We start from the raw sequence: 21331 nt of genomic DNA, 5'->3' as shown, positions 1-21331 counted from the left end.
ACATTCTACTTTATCTAAGGCCACACCAATTTAATTTCTTGGTTAACTGATTTTTCTTTTCCCCAAAAAAAAAAAATGTAAAAAAAAATCGTTGTTTTCATTTTTTTTTTCATTTTTTTTTTTGGAAAATAAAAATCCGTTAACCAAGAAATTAAATTGGTGTGGCCTAAGGTAATGTGCACCCAAAATCATTTCTGTGCACCTACATTTTCACTGGTGCAGCTATTCCCCAAACTGAATTTTGAGCCCTGTAACGTTAATGCACCCTCCAAGGAGCTGCGAGTTTCATCTTTAATGGGAAAGATAACAGCCGCAGGCAGAGCCACCTGTGCCTTCCCTTCCAGCGCTGGGACCAGATCCGCTATTAAAGCCTCGTAACTGATGATTGGGTTTTGAGGACAAATAGCTGATCATGGATGCTGCAGTTTGGGTGCAAGTTGCCAGGAGGCGTCTTCTTCCATTTGTGGTTTGAATGCATTGATCTTTCTCTGTTGTGAAGGTAATCACCATGTTGCAAAAAAATGAGTGGATGAATAATAACATTACGCTGATGAAGGTTATACATCCAGGACATAAGATACTCAATCAAACAGTTACTCAAGCAACTGGATCTGATTTTGGAAACGGTCAGACATTTCAGGTAGTACTAGTATCCACTACCTTTCGTCAGGGGCTCTAAGCAAGATCTGTCAAAAGGCAGGTTTTGAACTGTTTTTTTTTTTCACCAAAGCAGAACTGCAACTAACAGTTCAAATGAGTGTACGTCCTTGCCTGACTCCTAAGCCACTACAGTGATAAAAGGACTCCCAAAACTCCTTATGTAAAGTAACAGCCTTGATTCTTGCATTGATGTATATAGAAACCCTTAGCTAGTGATGCTGAAAGCTTCAAATGATTCGAGAACTGAAAGGGCAGAATGTGGGCGACAACATGAATCATCTTTGGAGACTCAACTTCAAACTCCACAGACATCCACCCACCTAGCTAGTTATATAACAAGATACATGTAGCATTAACAAGAGATAACTTCTTTTGTACTAAAAGGTATTACAAACTTAAGGACAGTATGTATTGTTCATAATTCATAATACATAATTTAATTCAACAAAATGACTAGTAAATGTTTATCTAATAAGACCAATCATTACTCTTATGCTGTACATGTATTGAACATCATGATTAGATAACCTCAGACAAAAGACTCTGTTACCGTAAAGCTAGAAATCAAACGTATCCAACCCGCTCCCTTCTGGCCCATGAATATCTACCCACCCCGAGGCCATCCCGCTCCTGTTGGCTATAAATCCACCGGTCCTGACCCAGATACTTGGCTCCTGCCCACACACGGCCGATTATGTGATCAAGTCTGCCTGCCTGACAAGTGGCTGTGACGCCATGGAAGATAAACATTGCACAGAGGGACTGTAACACAACAATCAGAGATGGCAGACTTCACCCCCTTATCCATATTGCTCTGAGATATCTATTTCCAAAGTTATAAAGGCTTTATGCTAGATTATTTGAGGTTATGAATATGATCGAAAATGGAAAAGAGACCAAATCAAAGTCATACAAACCATTTACTGTGATGAAAATAACTGACAACATCAGCAATTCAATCACCCCAAGACAAACTTACAAGGACTGCTGCAGAGTTACTGACTGGCACACAAAATGTCAAGGTTGTTGTCAAGCTGCCATTTTCCCCTATCATATTTCCTTTAGTGGCTTCTAACAGCCCTTACCGGCTATTACATAACGCTCCACCTAAACACTTCCCAACTATCGCTGGATCGTTACATCATTGCTGCACATAACCCCAGATAAACTTCATTCCTTTCCAGTTAAGCGGCTCGGAGTAACTTCCCGCTAGTAAATGTCCATTCAGAAAATTGGCTAAGTGCTCTTTACCTCCTCCTGCAGTGGTCAGATACCTGCGTAGTCGAGCAACGTTACTGTCACCCCCTCGCCTAATGATCACAGCATCCGTTCCCTGTCAGGGGAAACACCCACGGCGGTAACCAACGGCAACCAGCGCACACACGGCTCCGAGGATGATACAAGCAATTTCTCCGCTATCCCGGGGGTTAAATCGGAGGGGAGGGATCCTCGGTGACAAAAATGAGCGAGCCCATTCATCCAGCCCGGCGAAGACTCTTCTCTCAGCAAATTGCATCCGCAGCTGATGCATTATTAATGTGGGGTCGCGACCTCGGCAAATGCATCGCCGGCGGCGCATCAGGAGTAAATTCTGCCGCGGAAAGGGAAGATGGAAATGTTTCCCGGGCAGGAGATGACCGGGGAAGGGTTTTACACCACCGCCACACCACCTCAGCTGAATTATTAATGAGGGACGGAGATTGTGTGTAACAGTACAGTACGCACGTTAAGAGCTCGAAATGCTTCTCTGATTCTATTTCATTCATTCCTTTAACAAAGGCGTTTAAAAAATATTCATTGAAAATGTGTATACTATTTTCAAGTCTATATTTCCTGTGTTGAAAACCTTTAAAATCCTTCTTCATCCTAACTACCAGAGCGCTACCATCATCTCCAAAGATAGATACCTACCTACACACCAACACAGATTAACCATACGGTATACCAGTAAGCTAATACTTTACTTCCCATTTCTGCAATAGGGGATCAATACATGAATTCTTTCAGTTAACCAAACTGCAAGCTAATCAATGTTGCATCTTTGTTTTCTAAAATATCTTAAAACTTTTCTGCAAATTTCAGCTTGCAGGTGAATATTTTACGTGCTGAAATGTTTCTAACTGTTCGCCCACACAGGGACTGGTAACCTAACAAAACGGCCCATTTAATTTGCCGCAGGTAGAAATTGCCTCCAACCCAATTTCTCCCCAGAGGGCCGGTCTATCCAGAGGACAGCGCAAATCGCCTTAAGTTACAGCACACAGCTGATGATCATACCACACCAACTCAATGTGTGGATTCTTGGATTTCAAACGCAATGCTGATTCAGAAGTGAAAGAAACAAAATCAAAGTCTGAAGCAAAAGTCAGCACCACAGTTTCAGAGAGCGACTCAAGCAGGGCTGTCTCCAGGACCCGTGCCTTCATCCCGGGACGGAAATTTGCTTGTTGGGTCGGATAAAAATTCTTGACATAAAATTGATAAAAATGCATTTTTAGTGAGCTTAAAATGACAGATTTAACAACAAAAAACAAACAACATGAACTCCCAACAAAGAATGGGACGGATAAAAATCAAAGCTTAAGACAGCCCTAGACTCAAATCAGAGTCAAGTTTTGCTCCCTGCCCTCTGTTTTCCTCTTGACCTTTTGATGAATTTGTACGACAAAAGGTCAGAGAGACCAATGAAAATAAATTGCTGTGACCTGGGGTCGGGAGTTATCAAATTGTAAGAATAACTGCTCCCCAATACCTTTCTGATCTACTCTCCCATTCAGATGGGAAACGAAATATTCTAATTACTGTGCTGCATTATTACATTAGTGATCAGTATATGCTGTCTGTGTAACTCCACTTTGAAAATTGAAAAAATCCTAAAGTGAATAACTTATTTTGACAATGATAATAATAAATGGTGAATTGTGTAATATAAACAGGTCAGTTTTATCTTACACAGTAACTCTTATGTTACCTCACAGGTTATTGATTTTTCTTGAATGTATACTTAGCTACATGTACATGTACCTTTCAAACAATTATTTTGTATACAGAATAAAAAAAATAAAGAAACATACTAAAAGCCAAATATAGATTTTTTCAAAAGTTGAATATTACTTTTTAAAAAAAATCAATGTTGTAATAACCTTCGATTCCTTGTTAACTAATATAATAATGTAAGTTTGTACATTTAAATTGTCGGGGCTCAAATATATGATTAGAATTCTTCACACAAAACTTACCTAGAGTTTTAATACATGTCTGTGAGTGTCATTGTGTATGGCCCTATAATACCACCTTATCATTATTAAGCAGTAATAACCACATACTCCCACATACAGGTGACAACATCTGGCAGAAACTGATGTGACATGTTGTCTGGCAGCCCCTCACGAGGAAGCCTTAATCCAACCCACACCACAGATACAAATCCTTGACTGTTCGCCAGTCCAGATACAACTTGTCTGATTTTAGATGAGATAAAAATATCCTGCGATGACGGGTGACAAATAATCGCTTATATGTCAGGCCGATAACTGTCAAGATGTGATGCATGTGAATTGAATCAGGTCTAAGGCATGTCAAACAGGCAAGCCTGAGGACTGATAACACCATGGGACAGTATACATTACGTTGTGTGTATTCTTTAATCTTTGATCTTTCCAGAGTTTTCAAAGATTGTTTTGATAACTCATCTTCACAATCATGTCTAAAAATCAATGTTGCAAATACAGTATGCACTGTGTCAGTAATATCTTTCTTATCTTTCATTCTTCCTCTTGCAGCTTATCACACAAATCATCATTCCATCTTCCACAATATAACAACACAGGTTCCACATCTCCTGTCTGACATGTAGCAGATCAGGCATCACCAAGTCATTTCATCGGTTCTGGTATATTTTAGACAAAACTGTGGCAAGAGGAAGATGAAAACATAGCTCTAGGGTGGGAGGACCCCTGTAGCTCAACAGGTGGCAGCCTCACAGTTGAGCTCCTGGTTCAAATTAGTTGGTAACTGGGAGACCTCAGTTAGAATTCTGGGAAAGACATCCTGGATGGAGCTGTATTCGCCCTTCGGTAGGGATGTAAATTGGGGGTCGAGAAGGAACCTCGAGCACATTACACTCCAGGCACTACAACATCCTCATTACTCTGATGGCTATCAACTGCAGTAATGGCAGTACCTCAGATGAGTTGTTATATAACTTTAATCTGAAAATATTCAATCCCTGAAACGGTTTGTACGAAGCCACAGACTTTCCCCTCAGACTCATATTTCATGTTGAGCTTTCAGTTCAGTTTTTCTTTTTAAATCCGACAACCAAGAAACTGAATTGGTATAGCTTAACAATGACTGTGTCTGGGATTGGAGTTGATACAAGCCCATAGTTTGCACAGAGACTAAAGCGAATCCTTCTTGTCGTACCTGAGACTCCACAAGCTTATCGTACAAACCAGCACCGTTCATCTACCACAGGATAACAACACAGCTTCCACATCTCTTGTTTGACGTACAGCAGATAAATAATAACTTTGTGTCTGGGATAAGAGTTGATGAGAGCCCACCGTCTGAGCTGAAAAGACAACAAGTCCTTCTGTCATATCTGCGGCTCCTCCGTCGATCCAGAGGGACTTAAACACCGCCGATGATTTATGACTTTAATACCAGAAAACTTGTCACCCTACGGCACCCGTACACGAGAACCTGACAGGGAAAAATGGAGTATGGCAGCGCTATCGATCATATAACCGCATTCCCTCCCTCCAACAAACTGGCGAAATTGTTTTGGGTAAGCTTTGGTGTTTCCTAGTTGAATTCTCCACCCACAGGGTACAGTGTGCCTGCATCATACATCAGTGAGAGATGCTGTCACATCGTATAACAGGAAGCTTTTCACATCCATACAGTCTAAGACACCTAATCAAGCAAGCTTTGTAACTTGGATTTGGAAAAAAGTCTCACAGCTTACACTGCTGTGGTAAGATGGTATTTCATAGACTAAAATAAAGTTTTACTGTTTTTCCCTCTCATTTACAATGATATTCTCAAGCAAGGCACCCATATATTCAGATCTACAATATATTTCTGATATCACATTAGATGCTACTATGATGACTACAGAAGTAAGCTGCATTTGGATGACTATCAAATCTTTTTTAAGATTTCAGAAAGTTGTATACGCTTCGTATTTTCCCCAAAAGGTCTTTCTCAAAAATATAATACCTTACACTAGTTTACACTAAGTGCCTGCTGCTGTTGCATGCTAAAACTCCCCCGAGGTAGCCAGACTCTAATGTAGGGTGACACCTCCGAACTTGATCACATCTAAGTGTGCCAGCCGGAAAACACACCGTTTGTCAGTTCAGATATTAACTGTTATCTTTAAGAAAGTCTTTCCACGCATTTACATATGTGTACGCTCCGATAAACTTAGCACCTAACATTTCACGACAGCCGTTTGAATACTGAACTACGTCAAAGCGCTACCAATTTTTGCTGATTTTCATATCTTGCTTGCATTATCAAGATATTGACTACTAATGAATCAATCATTTTGAAATGATCACCTGAAAATGACTTCATTAACAAATTAACATGCTAATTGATTACACGTTCATCAATTTAATTTGTTGCATCTCAGATTTGATAGATAATTCTGAACTGGATGGAAGACCAACATGAAAACAGTGTCTGACGGAAAGTCTGCACCTTTGAACATACAGTTTTAGGGAGTGTATAAAATTATATTAGCCAGATTCAAGTTTCTATTTCTTCCCTGCCCTACTTGTTCATCTTAGCCTCTTGCTGAATCTTAAAGGTCTAAGTTACGTTGAAATGAATTGTTGCTGCTGAACAAAGATTGAGCATTTCCTGTACATAGAGCCAACACCATGACACTTGAATCTGTCACCTGCACTAACTGCTGTGCCACACAGTGGCAAATCGCCCTGGAATCCTCAACATGTAGCGTTTTACATTTGTCACATTTGCTGCTAAAGCCACATGTGTGACCAGGGATGTCTCAGGTACATACATCAGAAGAAAAGGTGACATTCAGGGCCGCTGTGTGCTCTTTTATTCGCTTCCGCTTGATTCATGGTTGGAGAGTTTTCCATTGTGAAGATGGACATTGATGTAAAACGTGAAGTCACAGTCAGCTGAGGAAAGACCAAAAGTCACCAGAATGTAAATCAGCACGCTGACATTTACAACTATTCAGAACCTGTACGGAAACCTGACCCGACTTGAAACGGTGCAACATTGCCATCAATTTCAGAACTTATCTTTGTGAAACATCCTTTGAGTAAAGTGGAGTATCTATTGATCCATATTCTGCATGGCATCAGCTACAATAGAAAAAGGCATCATGCTTCACCTCAATAAAGACTGTGACTGCTTTACTTCACTTTTATGGCTATATTATTAGTATATAAGGGACTTGTGAACACGTACATGTTAAATATGACCATGTTCCTGACTCATGTTGAGTATGACCATATTTCTGAAACTTTGTGCACAAGGTACAGACTGTTTTGATCATGAACCCCTGCTAATGTTAACTATTAGTATAAAATACTTCCGAAATACTTTTTTTCCGTTTCATTCAAGTTGATCCTATTAATACTATTTTAGCCTGCAAAGTTTTTGATATAGTTTTTTGCAATCCATTTTCATCTTGACCTCTTGCTAACGTCTTACTTTAAAATGTCTGAGAACTGATGAAATGCCTTGTAGTGGCCCCATGTTCGGCACATCGCCTTGGAGAATCCTCCTGAAGATAAGTAGAGAGCACACACTTAACGCTTCCTTGTGGAAGCCTTGAGGGAGCCGCGCTCATCTTGAGACGTCTGGAGGCGGTATGGAGATGGATGCGGTGTGATGCGAGAGAAGGTGGCGTGATTCCCGAGTAAATCACTTCGTGCACCATCAACGCTGAGTACTGGGCTTCAACATTGATCGTAGAGACACTTGTCGCGGTTCACTAACTCAGACATGTTTGTATCCTAATTCTTCTCAGTTTTCATCTTGTCTTCTTGATTAGTTTTTATTTAAACTGTATAAGAAACAAGGAAGGAAATTGGTGCGCCGCAAACAGCATGCTTTCGGAAATACTATCAATAATAAATCCTTGCAAATACTAGGGACCCTCTGACTGTCCCTTCAGTACATAAGACTTGCAACCAAGTTGTTTTTTATCAACTGCCACAACTCTACTTAAGAAAATCCTTGCAGGAAAAAAAGGTCCATTTGACTGTCACTTCAGTACCAAGGACAGTGTAAGTTTGTCTTTTCTCTTGCAATCCAGTTGTTTTCTATCAATTCACATTACTCTATCTTTTAGGAAATCCTTGCAAAATAAGTTTCTTCTGTCTTTTCAGTACAAGGAGCAGTATCATTTAGACAGTCTTCTTTCTTGCATACAGCTTTTTTTTTATCAAACATTTTAGAAAATCCTTGCAAAAGATTTCTCTCTCACTGTCTTTTCAGTAACAAGTACTGTATTAGTTACAGTCTACTGTCTTCATGCAGCTCTTTGGTCCTCAACTCACACTTCTCTGACTTTTCCCAAAATCCTTGCAAAAAAGGTTCCCTCTGACTGTCATTTTTTATCGACCCAAACTACACTATCCTTAAGAAAATCCTTGCAACCTAAGTTTCCTCTGTCTTTTCAGAACCAAGGGCATTCTAAGTTTGTCTTCTATCTTGCAATCCAGTTCTTTTCTATCAACTCACACTACTCTATCTTTTAGATAATCCTTGCATACAAAGGTTTCCCCTGGCAGTCATTTCAGTACCAAGGAGATATTCCCTAGCAGAATTGTCTCAATGTTTATCTGGCTAAGTTATGACAAGAGGTACTGGCCTTTGTATGTTCCGTAATGATAAAGGTTATATGATGCAAGGATTTCTCTAGAAAGATAGAGTTTGAGCTCATTGCCCTACTACGAGCTCATACTCTATCTTTCTAAAGAAATCCTTGCATCATATAACCATTATCATTACTGAACTTACAAAGGCCAGTACTGCTGTCCTCACTTAGCCTGATAAATGTTGATGCAATGATGCTCAGAGCTTATCTACTGTTTTATGTGTTGGTATCAGATGCTATCTGTAACATCATAAAAGCAAATACAGGCCTATCATGTCAGATACAGATGTACTCCTTTAATATGCTTTATATCCAATATTTATATAGATCCAACTACACTCCTGTAGTCTTTGTCTACTTTTATTCCTTTGTTTGGTACTGTTGCTTCATAAAAGCTGATATTCAGATCTTCTATTATGTGTTTGCTAATATTAAGATCAGGGGACAAAAAAAATGTGGGATAAAACCTGTTGCCGGATCTATGGTGCATCAACAGTTTACAGAAAACAAGGTAGAATCAGACTAATATCAACACGAGTCAGAAATAGATGTGCACCTTCATCTGACGATATCCCTGCAGATTTCATCCACTAAAGTTCAGAGCAACTGAGAAGGTACTTGGTTGGAGGGTCCGTGGCGCTCTAGATGTCTATACATGCAGGCTATGGGATAGAACCAGCGTGACATCAACTGATGCTGCTTATAGTATTATAAAGCCTAAACTATGACAGAAATAGATGTGCTCCTCCATCCAATATTTGTCATTTGTCTGGATTCACCGACATTCTTCCAAATTCTTCATCCCCTTTTATTTCTTTGTTTGACATGACATTACTCAGACCTTCTATGACATGTTCGGTAATAAAACTGAAAGATCAGACAACTTAGAGGGTACTCGGTAGGATAAAACTGGTTGTAGGATCCCTGGTGCTCCAAATGTCTATAGCCTACGGGATGGATGGAGAATAGTACCAACAGATGCTGCTTGTAGCGTGATAAAGCTGATACAAGCCTCCTGTGTCAGATATAGATGCGCTCCTTCATCCAACGTTCATCTGGATTCACCCACATTCCTACAGACTCCAGCCTGCGGCTGTCTCCGTGGCTCACAGACGATAGCGTCTGGCCCAGTTCCACATGTTCTCTTCGATGACACAGAAGATAATTTCCACTGACATATTGGTTGACAGAAGTTTCCAGAACTACTTCTTCTGCTGATTCCTGCGAAATGTGATTCCTAATACTGAGCCTGCGAAGTCATTTTAGCCTGTAAAATTGCAAATTAATGGTATCATTTTTTATCACAATCTAAACAGATTTCAAGCAACTTGCAGATGGATATTTCGAGCCCTGAAAATCTTGAAATTGTAGTATTTTCTCTCCAACTTTTTTCTCTTTTCTTGGAGACTTTGTCAGATGTTAGATGCCTTACTACATACACATGTACCTGATAGCTCTTCTGTCATGAAAATCACCCATAAAATGCCTTCCTAAAGTGTATGCAAATCTCCCTGTAAGGCCAAGCAGAGACCCCTACCAGACTTAAAAAGAACTGCACCCCACACTGCTCTGAACCGTGGAGCAATCGCTACTATATAAAAACGGATTTACTGAACCATTTAGAAAAATGTCTCATGCAACATTGATTCCCCAACAAGCCCTCGCTGCAACTTTCAATAACCCCCGCCTTTTGTAAGCACACCAAACTATTGATTTTAACTCTTTTCTGTGGGCGGAATACAAAACTACACCTCTGTTAATCACCGGGACCTTTTAACTCTCCAACCTGATAGACTTGTGGGAAGACATCATGATTAGATAGGATAGATATAGATTCACAAGAAGACACAAAGCTACTACTGTAGTTAAACCTGCCCAAGAAGACCACTCAGGGGACAGATTAGATCTGGTCTATGTGGACAGGTGGTCACAAATTTAAGAATGTTAAATACCAGGAATTTATTTTTTCAAATCTGTTATCGATTTTAGCTTGAAGGAATATATCTTGGATAGACAAGATGAAAATCTACACATTGAAGAATACAAAACAAAAAGCTACTGTTATTATACAGTAACATTACTGCTTATCACTATGCCTTTTAACTCTTCAACTAGTGTGCTGAGTTTGGCTTGAAGGGAGATACAATGGCAAGATACAAAGGAAATCTATTCACAAGAGATTTGAAATCAATGGGATGGGATCAAAAGGTGTTGCATAAGTCAGAACACTGTGAGTTGGTTTTGCCTTCTAAGAGCCCCATAACCTCTGTCAATAGCAGATATGCAAACATAGAAGCAATACTTATTTACAGAAGGTATATTGATGAATTCTAACCAAGAAAAAAACATCTCAACAGTTAAATAAAAAGTCCAGTCCCCCCACTATTCAACTGCAGGGAATAAATTGGAATATTGTCTTAGAATGTTACACCAAAACTGATTCAACGTATGGCCACTGTACACTATCTAGGGACCAATTGAGGTAAAACATTCATCCTATGGAAATCCCTTCGTTCTGTGTCCGACTGTCCGATATCGGAAAACGGTGGAATTGGGCCTGAACTTCTCAGGACAATAATCTCTCCGAGCCCCGCACGGATTGAACTATAAGTCTTCTGGATAAACCCTGCATTCAGACTCGGGTAGAATCTTTATAACTCTCCGGCATATCAAAGGGTAAGATGAAACAGAGCCACATCTTTGTATTCTACTACATTATTGGCCTCTGTTATTCAGTTGAATAAATGTGTAACCAACTAATGAAACTCGAAAATATGTTTGTGAAATTTAGGCATCAAGGAATGAAAGATTGATTTAATCTAGTTTACAACTGGGAATTCTTTTTCTATTTTAGAAATAACAAAAAAATCTTATGGTGGAATTGGTATTTAACTTCTCAGGACAATAACCTCTTCCAGCCCTGTGTTGATCAAACTATAGATCTATTATTTGTCAGTTCTTTCTAGAAAGTCTTATGCAAAAATTCAAAAATTAAAAATTTTCACTCAAGAACAATGTCAGACGGCATCTGAAATCTGGAAATTTCTATAAAAAAAAAAATTGTCCAGTTGTATAGATTGAATCAAAGATATCAAAACTGTAACAAAATTACTTAATACTAATTCCAGGCTTATATCTTAGAGTACAGACCATGGCATTAAAACATCTCGTTGAATTATTCAGGTAGCAGCCGTAGTTCGAGTGCCGCACACTTTATCAAGGCCATAATTACAAATCAAAGAAGTAAGCCTTAATACGTTGATGAAGGTTAGACATCCAGGTAATAAGATACGCCAAAAATAATTACTGAAGCAACTGGATAAGATTTTGAAACAGTCAGACGTTTCAGACAGTATCCACTGTCTTTCGTCAGTGACTAACGATAGGACTGAGAACAAAAGGTTTTATACCAAAACTCTGAATAGATATGTTAATGAGGTAAAGACAATTTAGGATGTCTTGAAGTAGTCTTTAAAAAGAAGATTAATTCAAGACAAAGTTTATGCCAATAGTTCAATTAGCTACTGTTGATCTAGTACAGTAACTAAATGTTGCTTGTCCGGGGGTGGGGGGTGGTGGGTGGTGGGCAGTGCATTATCCCAGGTGCCTACTAAGTAAGCCTTAGTAGCACCAAAGGCAAAGAGCTTTACACTCCGGCACTTCTTTACCTTTCTGTAGTTCCTGCTGGACTTAATGACACAACATAATGACAAGTTGCCCTAATAACTCGACAGAAGAGTTCGGGGTTCGGATAATCGGCCGTGCGTCATTCCTACGCACTTTCAACAATCGAATTAGGCCAACATGATACGTCAAGGTAACCAGAGCCTGTCATCATGGCCACAGCAAGGCAATTTTGTGGTTCTGGGATTTTGATTTAAAAAGCCTTTCTGAACAAGAAGATGGAATTATAATGACTCTGAGGGGACAGTCGCACATTTTTATGACGTCAATGTGGTCAGAATCAAGTTTTCTTCCCAACCTTAGGTTTTTAGATTGTCCTCTTACTAAACCTTTGCTCAAAAATGTTCCAGAAGCCAGGAAACAAAGTGGTGTGGCCCAAGCAATATCAGGGCCTGAAAATCAGATTTTGGGTGTCAATTTATTTAGTCATTTCAATGATTAGTTCAAACAACATTATCACAATGAATAGCGACGTCCATGATGCAAAAATCAGACGTCGTTGTCATGTGAGAACTCGCTGGAAATTGACGTCGGGGTTTTTGTAGGGTTGCCAAACAAAGGGGATCATCGTACGGCAGATTTTTGCATGGTTTTAAAATGCCCATAGTATGAAGTTATTGCGCAAATGTGCTAAATAGTGTTTCACTAAGTAAATGTCACGACCATAAAGATATCAGCATTTTTTTTATTTTCAGATTTTGGGCCCTAATATTGCTTTGGTTGCCTTTAAGAATCTCATGCCTGGACTGCTAGCTAATACATCTCTGCTACTGTTAATGTATGCCAGCATCTCTCAGGAGAGCTGTGTTTAAAAGGCGAATAACTCATGCAGTGAGGGATGCCTGTGGCTCCTGGAAGTGACCAGGCTAATCCCAGCAGTAAATAAAGGCAGTAACGAGTAAGTAGCAGTTTCAGCTGCTTATCATGCTCTCCATCATGGCATTATCAGACTGCAGGAACAGCAATAGTCATTCTCCTAGATTTGCGCATTAGAGACCTGGAAGTTAGAGGCTAGGCTCACCCTACCCATATTCATGAATGGTACATCCCACCCGAGCTGCTTTGGAACAGGGATCACCATTCTAGTGGAACATACCACTTTTTTGGAGGGGGTTGGTGGATTGATCAAGCAGCTTTGTCTTGATTTGATTTTGACTTTGAGGGGATTCCAGGGAGTAAAATTCGGCCAATTGTTCATGATTCAAGTTTGTAATCATGTGGCCCTTGGATATTTTATCTTTGGTCAGACATTAGGAGGGTTTATTAACAGCTCAATCGAAACAGTGATTATAAAATCAAGAAATCTGGTATGAAAGTCACCTACTGGTAGCTTCATGGGTGGAGGATTTGTCACAAATCTATTCAATGATTTTAAAATCGGTCCTTTTTGCAGGTGGCATTGAATTAACAAAAGCCTTCTCTTCTGTCACTGAAAGGCTCTTATGCTTTAGCAGATTCTTATCTCTGGTCTTTTGGTAATTGGTGAACGAAATCCTGGTCTGAAATTTCTCATCAAATCTCGCCATCATGTCTGCCCGGCTGTGCTAGCTCTGTGGGCCAAGGCTGTCCCTAAGCCCACTCAGTTCCAGCTCGTTCCGTCCGAAGCCGCGAGCTGCAGTAACGGGGACGTCCCGGGGTGGCGTGGAATTGCCTGCATACATCACTGTCAGGTTCCCTCCTCCCAGAGTCACCACCGTCCTCCATTATGACCTTCAAGCAGTGACCTTGAAGTGTTCAGTAAATCTCCCTGCAGATGGTCTAAGTGAGTGATATGCTTCTGTACTACCCAATAGTCTCGATCTGTAGGGCCTGTTTAAGGCCACACCAATCTATTTTATCGGTTCCCTGCCATCTCAAAGGAAAAATTTAGCAAAAGATCAGGACAGAAACATAAGTTCATTAAAGTTGAAATGAAATGAATGAAATAAGGTTGGCAGGAAACCTTGAACCTGACTATATCTGTATCTATACAGCCGGTATAACTACCCTTCAGCCTAACACACCAGCTTCTGTATCTGTATCTATACAGCCTGTATAACTGCCCTTCAGCCTAACACACCAGCTTCTGTATCTGTATCTATACAGCCTGTATAACTGCCCTTCAGCCTAACACACCAGCTTCTGTATCTGTATCTATACAGCCTGTATAACTGCCCTTCAGCCTAACACACCAGCTTCTGTATCTGTATCTATACAGCCTGTATAACTGCCCTTCAGCCTAACACACCAGCTTCTGTATCTGTATCTATACAGCCTGTATAACTGCCCTTCAGCCTAACACACCAGCTTCTGTATCTGTATCTATACAGCCTGTATAACTGCCCTTCAGCCTAACACACCAGCTTCTGTATCTGTATCTATACAGCCCGTATAACTGGCCTTCAGCCTAACACACCAGCTTCTATATCTATACAGCCTGTATAACTGCCCTTCAGCCTAACACACCAGCTTCTGTATCTGTATCTATACAGCCTGTATAACTGCCCTTCAGCCTAACACACCAGCTTCTGTATCTGTATCTATACAGCCCGTATAACTGGCCTTCAGCCTAACACACCAGCTTCTATATCTATACAGCCTGTATAACTGCCCTTCAGCCTAACACACCAGCTTCTGTATCTGTATCTATACAGCCTGTATAACTACCCTTCAGCCTAACACACCAGCTTCTGTATCTGTATCTATACAGCCTGTATAACTGCCCTTCAGCCTAACACACCAGCTTCTGTATCTGTATCTATACAGCCCGTATAACTGCCCTTCAGCCTAACACACCAGCTTCTGTATCTGTATCTATACAGCCTGTATAACTGCCCTTCAGCCTAACACACCAGCTTCTGTATCTGTATCTATACAGCCTGTATAACTACCCTTCAGCCTAACACACCAGCTTCTGTATCTGTATCTATACAGCCTGTATAACTGCCCTTCAGCCTAACACACCAGCTTCTGTATCTGTATCTATACAGCCTGTATAACTACCCTTCAGCCTAACACACCAGCTTCTGTATCTGTATCTATACAGCCTGTATAACTGCCCTTCAGCCTAACACACCAGCTTCTATATCTATACAGCCTGTATAACTACCCTTCAGCCTAACACACCAGCTTCTGTATCTGTATCTATATAATCGGTATACATGTAACTGCCCTTAACACACCAACTTTGCAGGCACGCAAAGACTGGTTATATTACACTGAATGACCTGTCACACCTAACGTTTGCACATCTGACTGTGTTGTATAAAGCTATCTAGTGAGGGAATTGCTCCTACGCTACTTGCCTGCAACGAGTTCCAGTTTACAATAGTTCTAGGGAAAGACACTCCATTTTGACTGTACTTACTCCCTGAAACTGTGCACACAAATGCTCTCACACTGTGCTTTCATCTTCATTTTCCACTTCAGCATCATTTCTTCAATCAGAAACCAGAATCATTAAATCAACATGACCTAACAATAACCAGAGCCCAAACATAATCCGGCACATCAGATAGCTGCATGCAGTGACCCATTTTAGCTTCAACATGAGAAAAATTACAGTATCAATCATTAAAGAGATGGAAATCTCCCAGCTCGCATCTACATGTGGTGCAGTGGAAGAACTGAGGAATCTATCAAAGTCCATATTTAATGGCGTTTTGCTATCACCACATAGAACACCCAAATCACCTGGGAGCAGGCCGTCAGACTCTGAAAGGTAAAGACATTACTCCAGGCTCAAGACAACTTGAAGATACATGATAAGAGCCTTTCTGATAGTCATAGAGGCTGTATATCACCTGAAGTACAGAATATTCTTTCCATCTAACAAGAAAATAAGATTTCACCTGTTCTCTTTTACAAGGACATGTTTTTCAGCTGATCTGTTTAACCTTAACCCTATCAAAGTAGTCTGTTGGTACCAATTTTTTTTGGGTTACAGAGTTAGGCAGCAGGGAGAAGGTTTCATATGTTTCTGTTAAAACCTTATAATAAGACTTTTCTTCATGGGAACCAAGACATGAAAAACTTTTTTTAATCTTTCAACATCAAAAAGCAAAAATAAAGATTTTATCACTAGTTTGAAATGTCAAAGAACCCAGGAAATATGTTGGCCAGGCTTTAACTTTACAGGAAAAACACCTGAAGGCAATATCTAGTCAAGACAGTGTCAGATCTATTTCTGGCAAAGTTTCAATGATTATACCAATCTCCCTCAGAGTAGTACATATACATTTGTACACCTTCAGTGGTCAGTAACTCCTACCTAAGTCCTACCGTGACTTCTAGTTCTACAACTCAAGTGGATACTACACACTTTCTCTTCCTGCCCTTTTATGTCAGTAATGGCAGTGTTTTGATCACACACCCACGGAGAACAGTTCTGACAGCGGGCCCCAGGTGACGTCAGCTCTGCCAGGGACAATAGCAGTCTTCAGAGTAATCCCAAACCCTTTCCCACAGCGATGCTCACAACTCGAGTGAAGCACAGCTGGGAGATTTTCCCTACGTCAGTACTTATAGAGCGTAAAAGGCCAGCATCCATCAAGCAATGATTTTCAACACAAGCAAAACATCAGTTTTGAAAGAAGTGATTCTGAACAGCTTGAGTGAAGCACAACTGGGAGCATTTTCCTACACGAGTGCTTATACTGTATAAAAGGTAGACATCAATCAATGATTCCTCCACACGCAGAAGACATCAGTCCTTAGGCCCAGCTAATTTTTTTCTTGGTTCTTGGACAGTTTAAGGTAAAAACTCAGCAAAGGGCCAAGATGAAAACAGGGCATGGAGGAAAACTGACTAAATTCACTCCCTAAAGTAAGGCATAACTTTGACCTTCAGGTTCTGTTTTAATGTTTATCTCTCAATCAGTATCATCTTCAATCTTTAACTATTCAAATCCAAGAAACAGCAAATTGAACATCTCCAACACTTGGAGCACTTCATTCCAACAGCTACAGCAGGTCTCAAGAGAAACATCACAGGCAGTCATTAACAGGCACAAACTCACAAAACATCAAAACGACATCAACAGCTCAAATCAGAACAACTGATGTCTTGATTCACCCAGACATAACAGTTCCTTTACCGTTTTTGAGAAGCCTTCTTGAAGATCTTGAAGCACGAGTCTTCAGAAAATTAAACAAGACAGACAACTACTATATTGTATGTCATCACGAAAGACTGCAGTCCGCACCGATGGTATCCAGTGACTCAGAAGCGTTCGTGCAGCCTGGATTAAAACCCTTAACCTGTAGATCCCCGTGGAGGCGGGACAGATAACCTACGTTACAGACACATACAGTGATACACATGTACATGTATATTAGGTCTTATTGCATTATACTCAAGCCGAGTGCAAGCCACCTGTAGCCCTGCGATTTGTTGAGTCAACTTCCAAGAAGCCTCACTTGTTGAAAGACTACATATAAACATGTAAGTAAGGAGGTAAATTTGTAAGCAACATGTACATGTACATTCAAGTATAGGAAAGGTGGTATACAAAAAAAAGTCTTTGACACAGTCCGTCACATAAAAAAAAAACACTATGTACGTTTACAAATATTGACCTGCAAATTTGAACAGAAATCTAAATAAAACTGTAGTGTGACTTCAGGGCTAGAAAATATAATTATAAAGATACAACTAAGGCTCAAATACCCACCCACAACCAGCAATATGGGGCAAGATTGTTCAAATAAATAAAAAGATATGAATAACTTGCAAAATGGCAAGCTACTAATAGAACACACGCTCAGTACTATGAATCACAAATCAATTATTTCAACCCTGCAAAAAATGCATCCCAATCATTATTCTAAAAAAACTAATCTACTCCTCAGTAGGCCTTAATTCTAAGCAAAACATTCCACAAAGCCGTGCTTAATTGATTTGTTGAACAACATCACGTATCAGACGCCCAGCCCATCCAGAATAGCCGACCTCCTTTATTCTCCTTTCAGAAGCAATTAAGACTCCTTACGTGGAAACACGTCTTATAAAAACTCCTTGGTGAGGCAGACCTCTTTAATCTCCGGGAAGATTCGTCGTGACGTAGGACCGCGGCAGGAGAGGAAAGGGTCGGACCCGCACCAGGCAGATCTGACTGATCAGAAGCAGTTAATGACGTAAACGAGCTTTCAGGAGCCGCTAACGGTGGAGGAAACTCTCGCGGGAGCTTACCTGGGTAACTCCTGACCTTTCTAACTGATTGGGGAGAGGACTAAATGATCACAGGTACTTAACGGGTATTTCCTAGCCGATGACGTCTCAGGTAATACCAAGAAAGAAGTTAATTTTCTGCTATAGCAACTGCCCTGTTGTCAACGGTCTAAAAAGTTGGAAAAAGATATTTCAGAGAATCAAATTATTTAAATCAAAATCTACTATCATACTACAAAATAATCAAAATTAGATTCCAAACAAATTACTGTAATCAATCAATAAACAAACAAACAAAAATTTGCTATCATTTTTTTTATTCTTAAGGCAAGGTTAACATGCAGCTGTAAAACAGCAAAATATGTGCATGGAGAAAATTTGAATTAAAAACATTCTGTATCGTTAATAAAAGCTGGAAACTTTTGTTGCATTATAAAATCCTCGGGGCTCAACTTTCCTCCGCCAAATTCGTATCCCGAACTGTTGAATAAGGGAAACAAAGATGACTAATTACGAACGTTCGCCTCCTCATCTTCCCAAAGATCAAAAGGCCACCCCAAAGCCACCGCGTATGCATACAAAAGACGGAGCGCAAGTGATCCATACGATACTCATGCAAGTCTATTACCTCCCCGCCTTGACACCGCGGCAGTCAGCAACACCCAAGTGCATTTATTGAATAATCAATACACACAAACCTGGAGTCGTGTGGGTTAATTCAAGGAGCCCCCCCCCCCTTCCTTCCCCGTCTCAAGGCTGTTTAAGGTACTGTAACAGTTGTACTTCTTACAAGTCAAGGAAGCAATCAAATGAGCAGAAACATGCATTTAAGGCTCACAAAGATGCAATATCAAGGCCTGGATGTTAAAGGTTCTGTTGCACTTGTCGCAAATCAAGGAAACAAACCAAACAAGCAGAAATATGCATTTACATTTTGTAAAGCTCACAAAGTTGCTGCCCTGTCTCCACCACTCAAGCCTTGAAGGCTTTAATGTTTTAGGTACTGTAACAGTTGCACTTGTTGCAAATGAAGAAAAAAATTAAGTAGAACAAAACAAAGGGTCATTCTAATTTGATCCGCTGGTTTACAGACTTTTAGCAATACTGAAGATCAACATGAAAACAGAGTCTGAGGAGAAAGTCTGTGCCTTTGTAGTTAACTATACACACAGTGCCTGGGAGTTAACATGCATAGATTTAAATTTTCCTCCAAATTTCTGTTTTCTTCTTGACCTGTTAATGCTAAATCTCAACTTAAGAAAGTATGAGAACCAAGGAAAGGGATTGGTGTTGCCAGAGCAAAGTTCAGAGTGCATAGTTCGCACAAATGGCCTGCCATAGGTAGCAGTCTATAGATCACACCTCCTTACAACTCAGGCGACAATTAGAGGCCCGGAGGGAACCATTAGGGCAATGTATGGTGTACCGTTGAGACTGAAAACTGTTCAAATCTGGAGGTCTTATTGAGACGTCTGTGGGGATTTCAGCTGCAGAAAGTGTACTAAAGGTTACTGGGAGTAAAGGTTACTGGGACTAAAGGTTACTAGGACTGACAAGCTGAAAGAAGGGAAAGTGTCTTCTGTACAAATGAATGCAGCACATCGTGATGCTAGAATGGACGAAATGGTTAAGGAATCATATCAAACAATATTTCTTTGTCATCTGAAAATGAAATGTCAGTTGTATAAGCAATGATTTAAAGTCATGAGTTATGTCTCAAAATGCTATAATAAAGTCACAGAAAACACACAACCAGATACATCATAGATACATGGTGACAAAGAAACTGTTGAAGAAAACCAATATTTCCCTTGACCCTAGAGGGTTTAGGGAGGGAAATATGTATTGTTAACAGATCAGCCCCCACCATAAATGTATTGTTCTCAATCCTCTAGTTACTTGGCACGCTGTCTAAAAGAGGGGGAAAATGGCTTAAGAAGTTATTCACGATCTCCTTCTTGTCTTAGACAGAGAATGTGACCTTGTGCCACCTCCCTTAGTCATGTGTACACAAGCTAAGTACCTGGAATGTAAGGCATCGCAAGTACCACACATTTACATTACTGTGTGGTAGCCTCTACCAGGCTCCAGAGGTGGCTGGAAAGAATAGGAATCAGCTAAATTGACAGATAACATGGCAGAGGAGTTTCCTAGCTGATAGATACAGTTTGACATGGTATGTACCATCTGTCTATTTGGCTGGGTCTTCTGACCCAGGGACAATCAGATTCAAAAAAAATCTATTGACATTCCAACAAACTTTTATGTAATTTTTACATTTTGGATGTTACAAATAATTTTCTTTACCAAATCTGTCTTAGTAAGAAGGTATCTGAATCTTGTGGGCACAAAACAAGTGAAAGAGATTTCCCTTTTATCACTTTCACAGAATTAGTACAAGATCCGTCCTTAAAAAAAGCCTGTACCTATGCTAGAAAAAGATTTTCAGATCTAGAACAGTTTAATACCAGTTTCCAGCACGTCAATTTGATCCAGAACATTTTCATTTTCAGACATATTGCCTTGTAGGCTTTTTCCAATATTTCATGGAAAGACAATGTGTCCATGAAAAACTGTGTGTGAATGTTCAAATTCCAAGACACTAGCTGCTCCCCCATGTAAGACTTAAATCTTTAAGACGTTCTTACCTTAAGGATGGTCTCCACCTTCTCGGTGCCTGCACTCTTCAGACCACCGCTGGAGTTCAGCCTGGCCTCCTGCTGGGCAGAAACACAACGAGACTCAGTCAGATCAAACATGTGAGTGGATCAAACCTTACAGTCAAAGGTCTTACGCAGCTTGTACTAAGGCCATGTTGATTTGATTATATGGATGACATCCCCTGGGAACCCCAAAACTGATGCGAGAGTGCGAATAAAAAAAAGTTGCCTTCATTATTTAAATCTATGTGGTCAGGAAGGCTGAACAAATGACTAAAAACATAGAGAATGGTATACCAATTAATGGGT

The 21331-nt window shown here is 40.1% G+C and overlaps 1 protein-coding gene across 7 annotated transcripts in view; it reads right to left on the bottom strand.

Annotated features, from left to right (window-relative positions):
- Positions 1-21331, bottom strand: part of LOC136436118 (AF4/FMR2 family member 4-like) — a 161912-nt gene that overhangs the window by 80184 nt on the left and 60397 nt on the right. For 6 of the 7 annotated variants that reach the window (XR_010756007.1, XM_066429861.1, XM_066429867.1 and 3 more), the window contains exon 4: positions 21011-21082. Coding sequence is in view for 6 of the 7 variants with exons in the window: in XM_066429861.1 (XP_066285958.1) it covers positions 21011-21082 (72 nt within the window). In the remaining variant the exon portion in view is untranslated. The remainder of the gene's footprint in view (positions 1-21010; positions 21083-21331) is intronic. The other variant, XM_066429863.1, reaches the window with a different exon arrangement.

Source organism: Branchiostoma lanceolatum, chromosome 6, assembly GCF_035083965.1.
Source record: "Branchiostoma lanceolatum isolate klBraLanc5 chromosome 6, klBraLanc5.hap2, whole genome shotgun sequence".
Taxonomy (NCBI): domain Eukaryota; kingdom Metazoa; phylum Chordata; class Leptocardii; order Amphioxiformes; family Branchiostomatidae; genus Branchiostoma; species Branchiostoma lanceolatum.
The sequence above is the reverse complement of the archived record's forward strand: the minus strand, read 5'-3'. Positions and strand labels throughout refer to the sequence as shown.